The sequence below is a fragment of the Ammodytes marinus genome, assembly GCF_949987685.1.
Source record: "Ammodytes marinus genome assembly, chromosome: 18".
NCBI classification, from domain to species: domain Eukaryota; kingdom Metazoa; phylum Chordata; class Actinopteri; order Uranoscopiformes; family Ammodytidae; genus Ammodytes; species Ammodytes marinus.
The window spans coordinates 12,762,309-12,780,696 of NC_137222.1; the positions used below are offsets into that span (position 1 = coordinate 12,762,309).

The window sequence follows — 18,388 nt, forward strand, 5'->3', positions numbered from 1 at the left end:
AATTTCGATAGTGACAGAACTCAACTGTCGTACTTTCATTCATAAGTTCAACCTGTGCGCTGTGTCCCCATGGAAGTCGCAATGGATTTATAATAGCCATACGCCCTATAAATGAGGCCCAGTGTAGTGTGGGGACTTCAATACGCATAACAAAATGAGTATTAAAGAGAGAGAAAACGATTGATAATAAGCCATGTAATAGAAAACGTGTTAGATGAGAGGGATTTGTTGTGCGTTAAATGAAGGGAGAAAAACAATAATAGATATTAACAAAGGAAAGCAGTCTTTTTGGAAAAGCTTAATGGGAGAAGTTCAAGGAAGAGTTGAGAGTGTCTGAACCAGAGAGACAGTCGCCAGGTATGACCATATAAACTCTGGATACAAAAAATAAGAATAGGTATTAGAACAGTTGGACTGAGATCCATCACTAACATTTAAAAGTAAGGTGGTGGGATGATAGCTGTAAAGCCGCCATGAAAATATAAATAAGACAGACCCCTGTGAGACACAGTGGTCAAGTTAATCTGGGTTCCTGTGTAGGCCTATATGGGCATTATGGAGATAGATAGATAGATAGATAGATAGATAGATAGATAGATAGATAGATAGATAGATAGATAGATAGATAGATAGATAGATAGATAGATAGATAGATAGATGACATCCATGATAATCCAAGCTTTGTTTTTTGTTTTCATAGCCTATTGCTCAATAGCTTTAGTACAAGACTGTGGGTCCCTTAAATAAGTAGGCCTACTCATGATCCATGACATAGATTTTTGTATTGTTTTTCAAATAATTGAGTCCACACATGTTCACATTAATCTGTGATGTGTTTTCAGGAAGTCGCCAAGTACTGAATACCAAGTTAAAAAGTAATGATAATCAGTTGGGTATCTAGTTATATTCGTGTTTTGGGCCTACAGTTTGAAATTACCTAGATGGTTGCTATGTGGGGCCCACATATCAACCATCCATCACAAACATATTGTAGCATACAATAACTTAAATGTTTAAATTAGGTTAAATAAGGGCCAAGTGTTTGAAATATCACACTTTTTTGATGGGTCATTTTCATAATAATGCCATAATGCAGTAAAATTCTCCAAAATATAGGCTATTGTATGGCTGACTCACTGCCTTCAATCCAAAGAACAGGCAAATATTAGCTTGAACCATCTGTGCTTCTCTCTGTGTTCGTTGTAGGCCTACTCGCCATCATTTTAAAGAAATTAGTCGGCAGTTGTTGTTTTCCCTCACTTTCTTCCTTTTTTCTTTAGGTAGCTCGATTTTTGCTCGAACAACCTGCACTTTAGCCACCCGCATCGCTCAGAGATAGATACGCTGTTCAGAGAAAATTGGTTGGATTTGAACGGGTGAGAGTGGACACACATACATAGACGTCGATTACGGGGGGTATGGGGGGTACATGTACCCCCCACTTTTCGTCAAGACTCATTTTGTCCCCCCCACTTTTTAAGCCGGACATGGAGTGCGTCCAGCCGTATTAAAACACAGCGTCAAGGTCTCTCTCTCTCTCTCTCTCTCTCTCTCTCTCTCTCTCTCTCTTTATTGGGCACGTTATAGCCTCATAAGCCCAGGGCAGAATGGATGCTAGCTCTAGAATGAACTAAGGGCATTAAAAGTGAAGTCATCTACAGGCGTTTTCAGACGGGAGGAGACGTTCTGTCTGCGCACTCGACCGGTGGAGATAGGAGGCTCCGCGAGGAAACGCCGTGCGGTAACCATGGAAACAACTTTTGTTTACAACCCTGTGTCGCTGCTGTTAAATATCTACTCATATTGTTAACATTTGTTTAGTTAATAAGTGGATTAGTTATTCAGTTTGGTTTGGTTTAAATGTCTACTTTGTGGATTAGGTCTAGGTTTCACTTTAGTGTTTGGTGGAAGGATCAGGGCGAACAGCGATGCTCCAGCTGTTTCATCTCATTAGATTCATGTCGCTACAAGAGAAAGCAGCAAAAGAAACAGGCTGCTTTATGTTCATCATACAATCTTGACTTGAATACAGCAGAATGGTGAATATCACCATCTCATTGAGGAGAGAAAAGTAAAACACTGTTCAGCTGTGCCAGGCTGCAGGCGCGTGTGTGTGTGTGTGTGAGAGAGAGAGGAGCACAGACGTGAGTTTAGCTGTGCGGCCGCTTGTCGCTCCATCTGTAGAACTGCGGACTCTTCTCTCTCCACTCGCATGTCAGCTGCGTTACAGACGTAACAACAGTTTAGTGCAGCCGCTTGTCGCCACGTCTGTAGAACGGTAGTGCGTCTCTCTCCACTCGCATGTCATTGAAAATTTATTACCAGACACGTCAAAAGCCTCCCTTATGAAAAGGCCATGATGGCGAGAGTACATTTTCTTAGTAGCCTAAAGGCCACTATTAATGAATTAAAAATAATTAAAAAACGGGAGGACGGGTCCCGTGGCCAATTTCCGGTACTCCCGGACTGACTCATTTCGCGGGAATCCCGAAATCCCGGGACCCGTCCAGCAACCCTAGTCGGAACTACCTTCCCAAGCTCCTTTTGTTTACGTCATGTTTGGTTGGGCTACGGGGAGCAGCTAGTGGCTCATATGTCCGCTGCTTTTTGAAAATGCTTTTTTCATCAAATGTGTCAGACATCAGTGTTTTGTATAAATTTTATTCATTAGTGAGCGGGTATGCCGTCTTTCAGAACCGTTCATTACCTGCACTAAAGAGAAAAAAGATGTTTCCTCATTTTCCTCATTGTCCCCCCCACTTTTGAAAATGCACTCCAGAATGCCTGTTTGTCCCCCCCACTTGTTTAGCCAAATCGACGTCCATGCACACATACAAATATATATATATATATTAACTATATAACTATATATTTTCTTTCATTTCAGGCTTTTTCAGTTCCATTTACCCCCACTACAACGCCCATGGGCAGAAGAACTGGACTTACTTTGTCGAAAGCCAGAGACCAAAGTAGGCCTACTACAGCTCGTAGTCGGCGAAAGTGGAGAAGGCAGGAGGACCCTGTAGTAGTTAACTATGTCCAGGGGGTGGCAGTAACGCAAGGGATACAAGCTGTCCTCAGACCCAAGTAGCCATACCCCAAAGAAGACGAAGAAGTCGGTGCTTAGCTAAATACTATCTATGGTGCTAAGGCCTTTCGAAGCTAAGCTAGGCTACATACCAACTAAACAACTAAAAAGTGACCTCGTCAGTGTCTCATTGGTCTGTTTTGACTCGACATGTTGTCTCACAGACAGAAGCGGTTGTGGAGATACGTGGAGGAGGGCAGTGTGCTGAAGCTAAAGTCGTACCTGCGAAAACACCAGGACCTAGATGTGAATTTCTCCCAAGGCAAGAGGGAGAGGAGCCCGATACAGCTCGCCTGCTGCCTGGGAGAGGACGCCGTGCTGCGGATATTGCTCAAACACGGAGCCGATGTCCTGCGGAGGGACCGCAAAGGAGACACGGCGCTACACACCGCGGTCAACAGGGCTCTGAAACACGGGAAAACAGGTATGAGGGGTACGTGGAGGAAGAGGCTAGTGTTTACTTATGAACGTATGAACCGTCCTTTGTTATATCTTGGCTGTTATTTTGTTTTTGTTTCCTGCAGCGTACGTTGACCTGGTTGTGCCCCTCAGAAAGAGCTGTCCAGAAGCTATGGATGCTGCTAACAGCGCTGGAGTCACACCTCAAGACCTGCTCGACTGGAGGAAACTCACAGAGGTGGGCGTTTGAATAAGAATCAATGTTGTTGTTATAAGATCAGAACAATGAAATCTAACTGAGTAGGCTTTGTGTCCAACCAAAGTAAACCACAGTATTTGCTTTTATTTGTTTAATGCTTCCTTGACAGCCTTTGTTTTGTTTTAATTTAGTGTGGTGTGGTGTAAACAATCCTCTCACAGGAACCAGCTTGAGAAAAGATGCCAATCACTGTGAATATTTATACACTCCCTGCGTTCCAAATTGCATACACTATTTTTTCTATTCTACATACTACATCTGACCATAAAAAGAATCTAGTTAGCATGCAGTAGGCATACAATAGGCCAGGGACATACTTATTTCAGCATAACATCGCGCCGGATGTAGTAGACATACGGGTATTTTTAAGCATACTAAATCTGACCACAAGAATTGGGACATCCTAAATCTTTTTTCTACTATACTAAATAGCAGAAAGTATGGGTATTGGAACGCAGCCATAGTGTCTGTTTCTGTCAGAACCACCGTCCGTCTTGAAGTTGGAAAAACATATCTTGAAAATCCAGAAAATGCTCTGTGAAGTTTTTTTGATTTGACTGAACCGTATAAAAAGTGGCGTGGTTGTTGTTTACTGTCTGATGTGATGGGAACACAGCTTTATCTGACTATAGTTTGTTGGTTGGATCTTATTTCCATATCATTTCCATGTGTTTTTTCACAGACCGCAAAGAATACGAGCCGTCCGTCGTCCGAAAAAGACCCTGAAAAGGAGTGGCTTGAAAAACTGTTTGGTGAATGCGAGGATGAATTCACTGATACCTTTGGAGTGTATGACGGTAAATTTAGACTCGTTCTTCTTACTAATCTGTTTTTCATAAACATTTGAAAAATTCCTCCTAGGAAGTTTAATTATACTTTCTTCATTTGTTTCGTTTGTTTTCACAGCCGATGATTTTCTCCCCGTTGATGACGACGAGGAAGACTTTGGTGACTGGGCCGATCGTATCAGAAAAGAGTATTTTGATAGAAAGCACGCCGAAGCTCAGAGGCTGGCGGCATCGTCTTCTGGCTGGAAAAGGAAGAAGAGCAAAGAAGAGAGGGAGCAGGAGGAGAAGAGCAACAAGGAACTGAATGAGAGGCTGCAGAAGGAACACGAAGAGTATCTGGCCCGGGCGGCCCAGAAAGAGGAGGAGACACGTCTGGGTAAGAAGCGCAGGTACGAGGAAGGGTGTGCTGCTACTTTTAACGCTGGCTCCTCGGCCGGCGGCTCGAAGCTGAGCTACAGCGATATCCCCTGGCCGGCTCCACAAGGCACAGTGCAGGAGATGGTGGACGTAATGCTGCACGGCGCCGACCGCAAGGACGTGCCGACGTTTCGTAAAATCCTCCGGAAGCAGCAGGCTCTATGGCATCCTGATAAATTCGCTCAGCGGTGCGAGGCTCGGCTGGAGGAGAAGGACAAGCAGAGGATCCTGGATACTGTCACCGCTCTGTCACAGGAGCTCAACAGACTGGCCCATAGCCTGAAGACTTAAGATATCAAATCATCACCATATGTTGTGTGCTTTTAAAAAACTTTGTAAACAAACAGAACATAATCAGTTTCACTAAAATAAAACGGAACCAAAAAGTTAATAACGCTGTCATTATTAACAACATTCATCAGGTGAAGTTCAGAAAGAAAGCACCAGTGCCGTATCGCTTCATGTGAACATGTCAAATACGAATAGGCAAATCAGAGCAGCAGCACCAACACTCTTAACCCAAATGTATCAGGAGGAGTGCATCTCATCTTTTCTGGAGCTGAGATTAAAGAGTGGGAAAGGGCAATTATCAGCCATTTGATGCCAGCTACTACCTCCATCACTTTTCCATATGTCCTCAGAGTTTCAGGAATCAGGAGGAATACACTCACCTCAGCCCAGTGTAATCCCACAGCACAGCAAAGGTGGATCGAACCGCAGCTTTCTTCTCTGCTTTTCTAAGTACACCCACTACTGTGCTTCAGGTGTGTGTATCAGGGTTTGGAGTGGCGATGAAGGTCGTTTGATACCAAAGCTTCTGCTTCTGTTAACCTGATGCCTGTTTGTAGCTGACCTCAATCTGATGTGATAGACATTATTCTGAAATGTGACTGTGAACTTGCAGTATTAGAACAGCAGCATAGATGCCCAGAATGATTTTGGTGATGGATTGATCACATTCTCTTAAACGACTGATTAAAAAAGGCCTCGATAAAAGAAAGTAACAACCATCCTGGTTTCTCTAGCCCTGACCTTTGTATCAAGTCATGGGCCTGATAACGGTATTTTCTCACTAAACTGTGACCTTCTTCCACTAAAACAAAAGGTACTAATTTTTTTTAACACAAGTGAAATATTTATTTAAAACGGTCAAAATGAACGTGTCATCCAAAAACAGTCCTTATAAAGGATTTCACGCACAGAGCAGAGCAGATGGTCGGCCCGCTTTCACTGATGGAACGGAATAAGAAGATGCGGCGGTTGCCAGGTTTGTGAGCTAACCCCCTTTTCGTAATTTATTCTTTAGAAAACTTGCCGTTCAGGAGTATCATTATTTTATACGACTAGACAAAGGAATTCACTGATTAATAGTTTACACTTGTATACAAGTATATGATGGCTTTTTTTTTTAAAAGGTAAACGTGTTGAAAAACCCATTGCTTAATAAAATAATGGCCTATTTATAAAATGTGCTAATAACATTGTGAATAAGAATGGATGGTCATTTGTATATTAGGTCTGATATGTTAGTGTGTTGACAATAAAAGAAAACATTAGGCCTAAACTTCCACTTCCTAAATAAAAAACAAGGATCTAGGAAAGCCTATTATTAGGCCTACTCTTGTTGTGTATTGGTCTCATAATTTGTTTGAGGCTGCCAAAACATTAGTGAGTTTTCTCGCTGTCATTACTGACCATAGACTACTCATTCTCCCTTTCTGAGATAAGAGGCAGCGATTATTTTAGAGGTTGCGACCATATCTGGCAACCCAGAGACGCAATCTGTGTCGATTGCCGGGCGACGTAGAGCGCATATTCGCATAAAGGCCGGAGTCTATTTCTAACCGGGGCTTTTTATTAACACGCGAGGCTGCTTCCAGACATGGCGGGTTGATGATTTATTGCACGTCTCCTTCAGGCTACTGTTGCGTCGTCTCCCTCTTGATCTTTTCTTGTAGGTTTTTGTTTTGTGTGTGCGCTGTAGCCTAATGACAGGTGATCAAGGTGGAGAGCCCACTAACAGGATGACGCCTTTCCCTGCGATCGCTCGGTGCCGTAGGTGCATTCGGGAGGTTTATGTCTCTGTTTTTGGGTTTGTCCAATAGTCGGATTTTGAAGGGGCAAACAAAGCGCCGCGAGACGACCCCCCCTTTGAAAATCGTCATTATTAATTGACAATAATAATCCTCCTGGGGGTGGGGGCTGTTTATTGGTTAAGGGGTTTAAAGGCACGCGCAGACCAATATTGTGATGTCCTTTTGTCGCTTGTAGCCAACGGCTCGTTGTCGTGGTTGAGCAGGCGACAGGCAGATTAGACTACCGGGCGGCGGGAGGAGGAGGAGGAGGTCTGTGTCTGTGTGGCACGGAAAGATGGTGTTTCGGAGTGAGGAGATGTGCTTGGCGCAATTGTTTCTGCAGTCCGGCTCTGAATATGACTGCATCAGTGAGCTCGGAGAGCTTGGGCTGGTCGAGTTTCGAGATGTAAGTAGAGAGAGGTTGAAGATGCACAGAGGTGTAGGCTATCAATGCGGCCACCAGTTTAAAAGTCAAATTTAGCTCATTTACATGTGTCATTTTGTCAGTACAAATTGATCTGTCCTTACCACAGTTTATCTATCTATCTATCTATCTATCTATCTATCTATCTATCTATCTATCTATCTATCTATCTATCTATCTATCTATCTATCTATCTATCTATCTATCTATCTATCTATCTATCTATCTATCTATCTATCTATCTATCTATCTATCTATAATAGACTTTTCATGTAAAATTCCTGCAATAACATAGGCCTTATAATGATATTACAGTAGCCTAATACTTGTTCAAAGTTTAAAATGTGCTTGTTGCATTTATGTGTAGATAATTGTGTGACCATATTTAAGTAGCCTATATGTGAAGATGCCACGCGAAGCCTTGTCATTGCACATGCGTTGACTGATGCAGTAACCTGCAGCCACCTGACCCGCGGCGCTCCTCTGCTTTCAGCTCAACCCGAGTGTCAGCTCCTTCCAGAGGCGCTTTGTCAGCGAAATCAAGAGATGCGACGAGATGGAGAGGATTCTGGGTAAAAGAGTCACCCAACACACACACACACACACACACACACACACACACCTGGTCTGCATGACATGTCAGCAAGGTAAGCAACTCAGGCTGGGTGTTGCTTTTGTCCCTCTGAGATTTAAGACTTCACAGCTGGACCATAGGTAATTACCATGAAACTAAACTAAATCAGCATTTTGTTATGTGCACAGGCTACCTCCTGAGGGAGTTCCAAAAGGCTAACATAGCTGTTCCAGAGGAGGATGAGAGTCCACTAGCCCCTCCCCCCAGACAAGTGCTTGAGATCATGGTGAGTGTGAGAAATATGTGCCCTTTATGTGCACATTTCACAGTGTTAATTTTCCGAAATACAGAGGATTCCTCTCAGCTACATGACTGTACCAAGCTTTTTGTGGCATGTTATTCCAACTTTTCGAACAGTAGTGTATATTTTACCTTTTTGTGTCTGGCCACTCTTAAAATGCAAATTCTCTCTATGGAGGCTTCACAAGATAATGAAAGTTACAGATTATTGAAATATCATCCCTGATTCTATTTTTAAAGCTGTCGATTGGTGACAAATGGTTCTGATTAGAATTCAATAGGACACATTTTTTTCTAACTGCCATCAATAAATCAATCTATCGACATCATGACTGTTTGCTGCTGTCAGACATATTCGGTATTGATTCTTTGGTTTTCTAAGTTCCTTACAAGTTGACTCACTGATGAAATCAGACTTAAGCTTGTGTTCACTGTTTGCTGGGGTTCAGGAGCAGCTTCAGCGGCTGGAGATGGAGCTCAGCGAGGTGGCCCGAAACAAAGAGAAGCTGCAGAGGAACCTCCTGGAGCTCACTGAGTACACGCACATGCTGAAGATCACAAGAGGCTTCATACACAGCCGCTCCAGGGTGAGTGTGTTTCTGTTCAGCTGCTCATTTATCACACACACAAATACAGAACATTCCTACCTTACCTACAGTGAACTGTCAATCTATATTGACCAAGTGTGGACCTCTATTTATGGTCATTTAAAAAAAGAAAAGAAAGAAAAAAAAATGTATGGTAAAATTACTTCAAATTCTAAAATATAATATTTAACTTTAACAATATTTGTAAAGAAATCTGTGATACAAATATCATGAACTCAATCATTGGCAGTTATTGCAAATAAATAACGTTTTAACTGCAAAAAGACTTAAAAATGACTAGCATGATTCAAAGCATGACCAACATGGCTCGGCGGTCCCTTATTGATGATCGTGTGACAACACTGAGGTCCATTGTTAGATACGTATGTAAGTACACACACACACACACACATTGGCCTCCACCTCTGGGGCAGGACCTTGTTTTCTCGTTTTTGTTTTGTATCACATCGGCTTTGTGTAGAACCATGTAAGGAGCGGTTAATGCAAGCTGTTGTAAATGAAAACATTTCCTTTTTATAATTAGCATGAGGCTATTGGTCCCCAGTATGAAGAATTCCCTACCATGGACACAGACTCTGCAACCGGGTGCACCGGTATGCAAAGACTCGGAGCCAAGCTTGGGTGAGCAGCAATACGTGTTGTTAACGCCCGAACAAACAGGATGTCATAATGTGGGCTTTCATTAAGAACTTAAAGCTGGTCTTATCTCTCCCGGCTGTAGCTTTGTTTCAGGTCTTATCCAGCGGGTGAAGGTGGAAGCCTTTGAGCGCATGCTGTGGAGAGTGTGTAAAGGCTACACCATCCTCAGCTACGCTGAGGTGGACGAGAATCTGGCCGATCTTGACACTGTGAGTTAAATCGTGTGCTACATGATGGCCTGCCAAGAGAAAAATTGTAACATTAACTCCCAAACAGGAATCACTATTTTTTTTGTTTAAAAACATGAAGTGTTTTCACATGCTTTCGTGTAATTGTCTTTGCTCACTGGTTTGGAGTCTTGCCAGGCTTTTCCCATATTTTAATGCAACAGTCCTATCAAAATTAGATTATTCTCGGAAGCTTGATGGCCGGTATATCAATACTTTGGATGGGCTCAGAATGCCAATTCCATTTTGGACCCATTCTGGCAAAATACCCAATTTCCTGAAGCTCCGAAGGCGAAGCTAATGAATTTCTTCACTCTTTGGAGTGACGTAAAACATACAGTATTGCAGGTTGATACTTAAAGGCCAACTGATGCTGGTTAAAATGAAAGACATCACTGAGGGAGATAAGATCTGCTGTAGCTAATTAATGTGAAATCCGTATGGCTACAGTGAAAAACTTGGCTGCTCCCCGGTTCATGGGCTTTTTGCAGCTGGTGACTGTTTCCAGCCAAAGATTACTTATGAATTACTGCAAAAGACACATCACTCTTATATGCTCTATAGTAATGGCTTACAGAGAACCAAGATGTAGCTGCCCTGGCAACAATATGACGCTAGTTCATTAAGAGATAAATACTACTTGGTTAACAGCAAAAGAAAAAGTATTGCGTTAGGGATGCATGTAACAATAATGTTTCATAAAGTTTTGTTTGACTTTGGAAATAACTTGCATGATCTTTGTTGTTTCAGGGCGAGATCAGCAAAAGTGTTGTGTTTCTCATCTCCTTCTGGGGCGACCAAATCGGACAAAAAGTTCAAAAAATCTGCGATTGGTAAGAAGGCCCGATACCACGTCTCTTTAACTTTCAGCACCTGTTGTGTTCTCTCTCACCATGAGCAAACACACCTTGTCTTTGTTGATCCCTTAGTTACCACTGCCACCTTTACCCACACCCGGAAAACGATGAGGAGCGTGCAGATGTGTTGGACAGCCTTAGGACTCGCATCCAAGACCTTAACAATGTAGGACTGATGCTAAAGAACTAATGGGACAATTATTAACATGAGCATTCACAATCTCAGGGAGTTGTAGTAACTGTCGTGCTCCTCCAGGTATTGCACCGCACGGAGGAATACCTGCGGCAGGTCCTGCAGAAGGCCTCGGAGTCAGCCTACTCCTGGGTGGTGCAGGTGAAGAAGATGAAGGCCATCTACCACATCCTGAACCTCTGCAGCTTCGATGTCACCAACAAGTGTCTGATTGCCGAAGTGTGGTGTCCCGTCAGTGACCTGGCGAACCTGCGGGGGGCACTGGAGGAGGGCTCGGTGAGTGAGAAGAATTACTGTTAGTTAGGGTTGCAAAGCGGGGGAATTTTGGAAATATTTGAAATTGGGAATAAACTCGAAACGGGGTTAATTTAAATGAATTTTATCACATCCAAACATAAATAAACATTTTCATAGTTATAGGCAGACATCCATGCAAAATAATACAATTAAAAAGTATTTAATTTCAACAGATGTATTTGTAAGTAGAACTTTATCAAGTTTTAATTTTATTGAACAATCAATTATTTCATTGAACAACAAAAGCATGAATGTTGATTAAAAATATTACTAATCCTTAGTCTTGGGGCCTCATTTATCAACCGTACCTATGCACAAATCTGTGCATAAGAAGGGCGTAAGAACATTGCCACGCTAAGTATGGGATTTACCAAAAACCTTGTTTTATAATCTAAGTTTCTTTAAGAACACGATCACGTTTCGTGGCGACTCAGTAATGAAACTGAAAGTAGATAGGCCTATAATATTGCCAATAGGCTTTATCAATGAAAACAGCCGGTCAAAACAGCGTCCAAATGAGCTAAAATCCTAAATACAATAAATAGTTACATGGCACACTTATTTAGAAAATTAACTATTGGTTTGTTTTTTAAATTATTTGGCTGTTTCATGTTTTGTTGCTGTGGTGTTCTCTTGCTGTGCATTATGTGCCAGCAGTTCCTTCTGCTCCAGGCTGCACACTTGGTTGTTTTTCTGAAAAACAAATTCCTCACCCAGAATGCACTTAAAAACACTCTCGGCTCAGGGAAACACTCAAACCTGAGATTATTTGATATGAGTTTTTTTTTTTTTTTTTATCTCATGGACATTTCTAATCCACATTGACTGCATAGCGCTGGTTGACAAAGTTCTGCTTTCAGAATTTTCCTTTAACATATTTTGTCTTTTCTCTTAACAGAGAAAAGGCGACGCCACTGTGCCATGCTTTGTGAATCGCATCCCGAGCTCTGACACGCCACCTACCCTGTTGAGAACCAACAAGTTCACATCTGGCTTTCAGAGCATTGTTGAGGCCTATGGGGTGGGGGACTATCGCGAGGTAAGCCCAGGTAAGAACCCACGCTGTGTCTCTTTTAAAGAAATATATGTCAAAGCGTCTATTAGTAGAGAGCAAGTTTGGAGAAGACCCAGAGTGAGCACATTGGATAATGTTTCTCACCCTGACAGCCCCCTACACCCTCATCACATTCCCCTTCCTGTTCGCCGTGATGTTCGGCGACCTGGGTCACGGGACCGTCATTAGTCTCTTCGCCTTGTGGATGGTGCTGACGGAAAAAAAGCAGAAAAAGAAACGTTCCAGTAACGAGGTGGGAAGGAGTTGCTCCACTCATCCTTAACACACAGTCTGATCATTGGAAATAAGTCCAATGCCGATAACTGTGTCTCTGTTGGTTTCAGATATGGGAGATGTTCTTCCACGGGCGTTACATCATCCTGATGATGGGGCTTTTCTCCATCTACACCGGGCTGATTTACAACGACTGCTTCTCTAAGTCTCTCAACATATTTGGCTCTGGCTGGAGCGTCAAGGCAATGTTCACAAGTCAGCAGTGGACGTGAGTTATCATTCAAATATACACAGTCAGAACCTGTTTTAATTGGCGCTTTTCTAATTGATACATGTCTCTTTTTCTTTAAATTGCAGCAACAAAACACTCCAAACAAATGCTCTACTCACATTAGACCCGAATGTCAGTGGCGTTTTCAGTGGACCGTACCCATTTGGCATTGACCCTGTGAGTTAATGGTCTAGGACTTTGCAGTCTGAATACAATCGGAAGCTAATTTTCATCTTTAAAAAAAATCCTTTTAATTTCTTTAATATTTCATCAGATATGGAACATGGCAGTGAACCGACTATCCTTCCTCAACTCCTACAAGATGAAGATGTCAGTTGTTATCGGGGTCATTCACATGAGCTTTGGAGTGGTGCTGAGTGTCTTCAATCACTTGTGAGCGACTCGAGACACATCAGTGTCAGGCATTAACATGTGAATTTAGGAGTATTTGATGGATAGATACATTATGATTGGAAGAGTTTATTTTATGATAGTGCCTTAAATCTTCTTAAATACTGTAGCTATACAACTGTGGCAACTCTTGTTTATTTAGATTTCTGTTGTGATCTACTTCTTTGACCTAAATGCATCAGCATGCTCACTACACATGCAGGTGTGAGCGTGCTAATATCTGATCATTTGCACTAAACACAGTTAAGGTTGAAGGGAAAGTTTTTAGCTTTGCAGGTGTCTGTTCAAAAATCAACAGTTTTGACCTGATCAGTGCGCTGTGGAATAATAACAATAATGCACCAATGAGCATACTTTACTTGGCGGCCCAACCAGAACTTCCTTAATTTATCATCGCTTAAAAACTTTAAACTTTAATGTTTTGATAAGCTTATAGGGGTCCAATCATTAAAGCATCAATCTCTTTGTCCACTTCTTCCCTTCAGACACTTTGGGCAGAAGTTTAATGTCTATCTGCTGTTCGTGCCTGAGCTTCTCTTCCTGCTCTGTCTCTTCGGCTACCTGGTCTTCATGATTCTCTACAAGTGGCTGGCATTCAGTGCACGAGACTCCAGCCAGGCTCCCAGCATCCTCATCCACTTCATCAATATGTTTGTGATGCAGGGGAAGGATATCATCCCTCTCTACCCAGGACAGGTATATGTGTTGAAGATATCACTAGAAACAATAGCAATTCCGATGTTATCTGATCCTTGTTGATGAATGTTTTTTATCTTGATTCCACAGATTGGGCTGCAAATCTTCTTAGTTGTGATAGCTCTTCTGTCAGTCCCTGTGTTACTGTTAGGAAAACCTCTTTACCTGTATTGGCTGTACCGCGGAGGCAAAGGCCTGCGCAGACGCAGAGTATGTACGAACAGTTATATCTGAAATATATTTATACATCCAAATGTAACTTATAGTCAAATAGTTGTGAAAATGACGGCTGTCGTGTCACTTCAGGGTTACGAGCGGGTCAGGCGTGTAAGCGAGGATGAAAATTCCACGACAGCATCCTATGAAGAGAATGAAGAGGAGGGACTTGATGAAACGCCAAGTAGAGAAGCTCTTCCCAAAGAGGTCAGAGATCTACCGGGATCCTGCCTGTCTATGTTAAATGTTGCATCTCATGTCCTTCTGTCTGTGTCTGTGATCCAGTGCATGCATGTCAAGATTTAACATTGGTCATTTAATTTGAACCTATGTTTTCTTTAATGTATTGCATATACAGTAGTAGAATAGTAGTGTGGTGCGGCATGTGCTGTATTTGCACATTGGAAGATGCTATTTCTTACTGTAGGCTGCATATACCAATAGTAGATGATGACATTAGATTGTTTCATCAGTGTGTTGCTTCTGCCTGTAACCCTGCGTGAAATGTGTCTTACACTTATAAATTAAGTAATGGAGAAAGAAATTAGGGTCACCGAAAAAAATAACTTATTGAGCTTATGTATTAGCATTTGAACACCAGCATTGTCTTAAATGTGTTTTTTTTTTTTTGCAGTTTGACTTTGCGGACGTGCTCCTGCACCAGTCCATTCACACCATAGAGTACTGCCTGGGTTGCATCTCTAACACTGCGTCATACCTGCGTCTATGGGCTCTCAGCTTGGCTCATGCCCGTAAGTGCAGCCACAAAAAAACAGCAGTGCACCCTGAGCTGTGTGTGTGTACTCCATGAATAATAATTCATTTTAGCGTGTCTTTGTATGTTGTGCATCCTTAAAGGCTTTTTGTTTCATTGGTGTCAGAGTTGTCCGAGGTGTTGTGGACTATGGTGATGCGCCTCGGTCTGAGGATCACCACGAGAGTTGGGGTGGTGTTTCTGGTCCCAGTGTTCGGCCTCTTTGCCGTGCTCACAGTGTCCATCCTACTGGTCATGGAGGGCCTGTCAGCGTTCCTTCATGCCCTCCGACTTCACTGGTGAGTCTCATTGAATCAACTGATCTGGTTTTTCACAATGATTATTCAATGTATAGTAACATTGTTTTGGGCTATAGCAATTGAAAGTATCCACTTAATTTCTCAATTAATTGACCATTCATTTGGTGTATAAAATAGTGGAAAATTACAATCTTAAATCCCCAGAAATAACGACAGTGTCTTGAAATAGCTTGTTCTGTTTGAACAAACAGACCAAATCCCAAAGACATTTAGTTTACCAGCAAAAAAGTCCAATAAAACCAGGTAACGTTCACCTGGTTTTATTGGACTTTGGGGAGCAGAGGATTCAGGTCAATTTTGCTTTAGAGAATCACTCAAAGGATCAATTGATTATCAAAACAGTACATCAATCAATCATGATATTCTTTCATCTCTTATTGTAATATTATGTTATAGCTTAAACAATATCTTGTAAGTTAGTCTAAGTCAAATGTTTCTGAACTTATTTGACTGTTATGGATTAATTAAATAGACCATACACCTTTTTATGTATTGAATAATGGGTCATTAAAATAATGTAACATTACTAAGATGTAGACATTCACTTCCACCCTCCCCGTAATTTTTTTGTTCTGCCTTCATTAAAGTAAACTAAATGTCTTATTTCAGGGTGGAGTTTCAGAACAAGTTCTATCATGGGACTGGTGTCAAGTTTGTGCCCTTCCACTTTTCCCTTCTGCCCTCGGTTTTTGAACAAGATGGCCTGCTTTAAAAAAAGGAGAAAAAAAAGAAAAGAAAAGGGACTCTGAAGTAATTGCATATGAGAGGCGGCAGACTTTATAACCTGAAGGGATGCTGGATGACGCTGCAACAATTCACACTGTGATAATGACGACAACACTTCATGACAATGGAATTGAAACTCACTCTTGTAGCTACGTTTTTTCACCGTGACGATTTTTTAAATGCTATCGGCTGTGCTGACTGCCTTACTTCTGTACCCAGCAAGACCTCTGAACATACAGAGGCTCAAAAATTATTGTTCCGTTCACAACTTAGTTTAGTAGTTCTAGCACCATGTGTCACAACGGTTGGCTAAAAACATTTTATTTGCATTGTGCTTTGTCGACGGGTTTTGTATTATTTACAACACGGTATTTAAAATGAAAAAGTATGTACAGTTCAAATACGTTACAATAATATCTAATTGAAGCATCCTGATGTAGTGCCATAGAGATTTGTTTTGGATGATGATATGGGGATGCCTTTGGGGGCTTTTTAACTGTGTGTAACTGTCTAACGAAAGAATAAAAACCTTAAGGCCCTTTTTTGTGAGGCACATTGTCGCAAAGCACTTTGCAGAAATGATTGTACGATGAAAATGTTTTCACTAATGACTGTGATGATGCCAAATGAAAAATAATCTAAAGCTGTTTTGCTTATTTATTTACATATTAATGCATTTGTTTAAAGGCAGGCTCCCCTGTAATTGAGAGAAAAATGTCAAATAGTCCAGAAGAAGTCAAGAAGCCTTTGGTCTTTCTTTGATTATACTGCTTGTTGCGTTTGTTAATGATAATTAATCATGGTATTTATTTAAATTAATGTCTGTACAAGAGTCTGATATTTTACCATTTTGACGTGTTCAATAAAGAAATGCAAGCAAATAACAGATTCATGCAATTTCATATTGTGTTCATAATGGTGCAAACTGTGTAAGTTGTTTATTTGTAACCGTTGCAGACAGGGCCGGCGCTAGCCAGGGGCCAGGGTGGGCCGTGCCCACCCAAATGTGGGCTGTGCCCACCCAATCAAAAAAAAAAAAATACAATTCTTTTTTTTTTTTTTTTTTTTTTTAGGTGGAAGTCCAGGCCCACTATCGGACGGACCTGTTCATTCGCTGTCCAAGAAAATGTCAAATAAAATTCAGACAATTAATTAATACTAAAGAATATACCATTACCATGCATTGCTTCTAATTGTATTATTGGGTGGGCACTGGGCAGGACAGCCTGCCTCCAAGTTACCCACCCGCTTATAGTGGTCACTGGTCAGCAGAGCCGGCCCGAGGCATAAGCGAATGAGTGGTTGCTTAGAGTCCCGACTGCCAGGGGGGCCCCCCCCCCAATTTTTTTTTTAAGTTTGTGTGTTTGATATCAACATCATATTATGTAAATGTAAATTATCATACAATAAAAGTAATACAATGTTTTGGTAGATAGTTAATATCTTAATAATTGAATCAGTTCATCTGGGAGGTAATCCGAGGTTAACTGATCACGTCACGTTCAAGTCCATGGCATGCACAGTGTGTATTGAGTTTATTTAAAAATATTTGAAAATGGGGCTGCCCTCAGTTGCCCATGCACTGTGTATACTGTAGTCTATAGCCTATTTCAGCCTCGTCTGTGGAAAAAAAGATAACTGGACAACAGAGTTCTTCTGCTTCGTTCCTCTCACTGCATTTAAATTGATTCATTATATTACAGAAAAATATGTCCCGTAAAAGAAAAAGTGCACCAAGCCCATCCCAGAGGACCCTGCATAATATTTTATTTCAAATTTATATTTCTATGGAAAATCCATGTGTCTTTCTTCAATAGCTTCTAATTCATCCGACCCAGTTTCTCCAAATTATTTGTTCACACAAAATTCCTCAGATTTAGCCTCTTAATTTTCCTCTCAAAGTGCACCAGATTCATGCATTTCACTTTAAAAAGGCAAAAAAAAATCTCCCCGGGGGTCATACCCCCGGACCCCCCTAGCAGGGTCGTGACCTCAGCTGGCTACTATTTTCACCCAGCTGGACATCGGAGGCAATAGTGGAAAGACTATACATCTATATAGTGTGTATAGTATATAGCTCTGGACTACCACCATCCAGGTTGCCCAGTCCCAAAGCTTTCTCTTCAATCAGCTCAGGCTGCCTACAGTTAATACTGCGATTAAAAAAATATATACATTATGTTGTATATAATGTATATTATATGTTATTCATAAACATTTTGGAAAAAAAAACATCCAAGAATCAAATTTCCCACACAGCAACACTCAAAGTTTATTTGCATATTGTGTTCTACACAATTCACAGTGAATGTGCCAAAAAGCAGACGTAGATATCTTACAAGGGCAAAAAAATTCGGCTTGCGCGCTCTGCGCGCGCTCGCATCTTCGGTCTCCCTGCCCAGTGTGCCCACCCAAAATTTCTACAGGCCCACCCAAGTCTGACTTTCTAGAACCAGGCCTGGTTGCAGAGCTCTTATCTTTCCCTCAATTGTGCTGTTAATCCTGAGTTGTAACACTGATGAAAATGCCTATTTTGACAACAAATCTACTAAGACACTAAG

The 18,388-nt window shown here is 41.6% G+C and overlaps 2 protein-coding genes across 2 annotated transcripts; both read left to right on the forward strand.

The window, feature by feature from the left end:
- Positions 1 to 3,121: 3,121 nt before the first annotated feature.
- On the forward strand, positions 3,122 to 5,497 carry nfkbil1 (nuclear factor of kappa light polypeptide gene enhancer in B-cells inhibitor-like 1). The gene is made up of 4 exons (XM_080047111.1): positions 3,122 to 3,512; positions 3,613 to 3,725; positions 4,429 to 4,543; positions 4,653 to 5,497. The coding sequence occupies exons 1-4, from the start codon at positions 3,239 to 3,241 to the stop codon at positions 5,240 to 5,242; spliced, it is 1,092 nt and encodes a 363-aa protein (XP_079903237.1). The 5' UTR covers positions 3,122 to 3,238; the 3' UTR covers positions 5,243 to 5,497.
- A 1,824-nt stretch (positions 5,498 to 7,321) lies between these two features.
- Positions 7,322 to 15,813, forward strand: atp6v0a2a (ATPase H+ transporting V0 subunit a2a; the record flags this gene model as incomplete). The annotated part of the gene is made up of 20 exons (XM_080046729.1): positions 7,322 to 7,432; positions 7,944 to 8,022; positions 8,213 to 8,310; positions 8,774 to 8,911; positions 9,456 to 9,553; positions 9,654 to 9,780; positions 10,549 to 10,631; positions 10,728 to 10,821; positions 10,912 to 11,124; positions 12,044 to 12,194; positions 12,313 to 12,452; positions 12,544 to 12,701; positions 12,791 to 12,881; positions 12,979 to 13,097; positions 13,601 to 13,811; positions 13,902 to 14,021; positions 14,118 to 14,234; positions 14,662 to 14,779; positions 14,909 to 15,080; positions 15,711 to 15,813. 20 exons carry the CDS (start codon positions 7,322 to 7,324, stop codon positions 15,811 to 15,813), a joined length of 2,541 nt encoding a protein of 846 aa, XP_079902855.1.
- Positions 15,814 to 18,388: the final 2,575 nt, after the last annotated feature.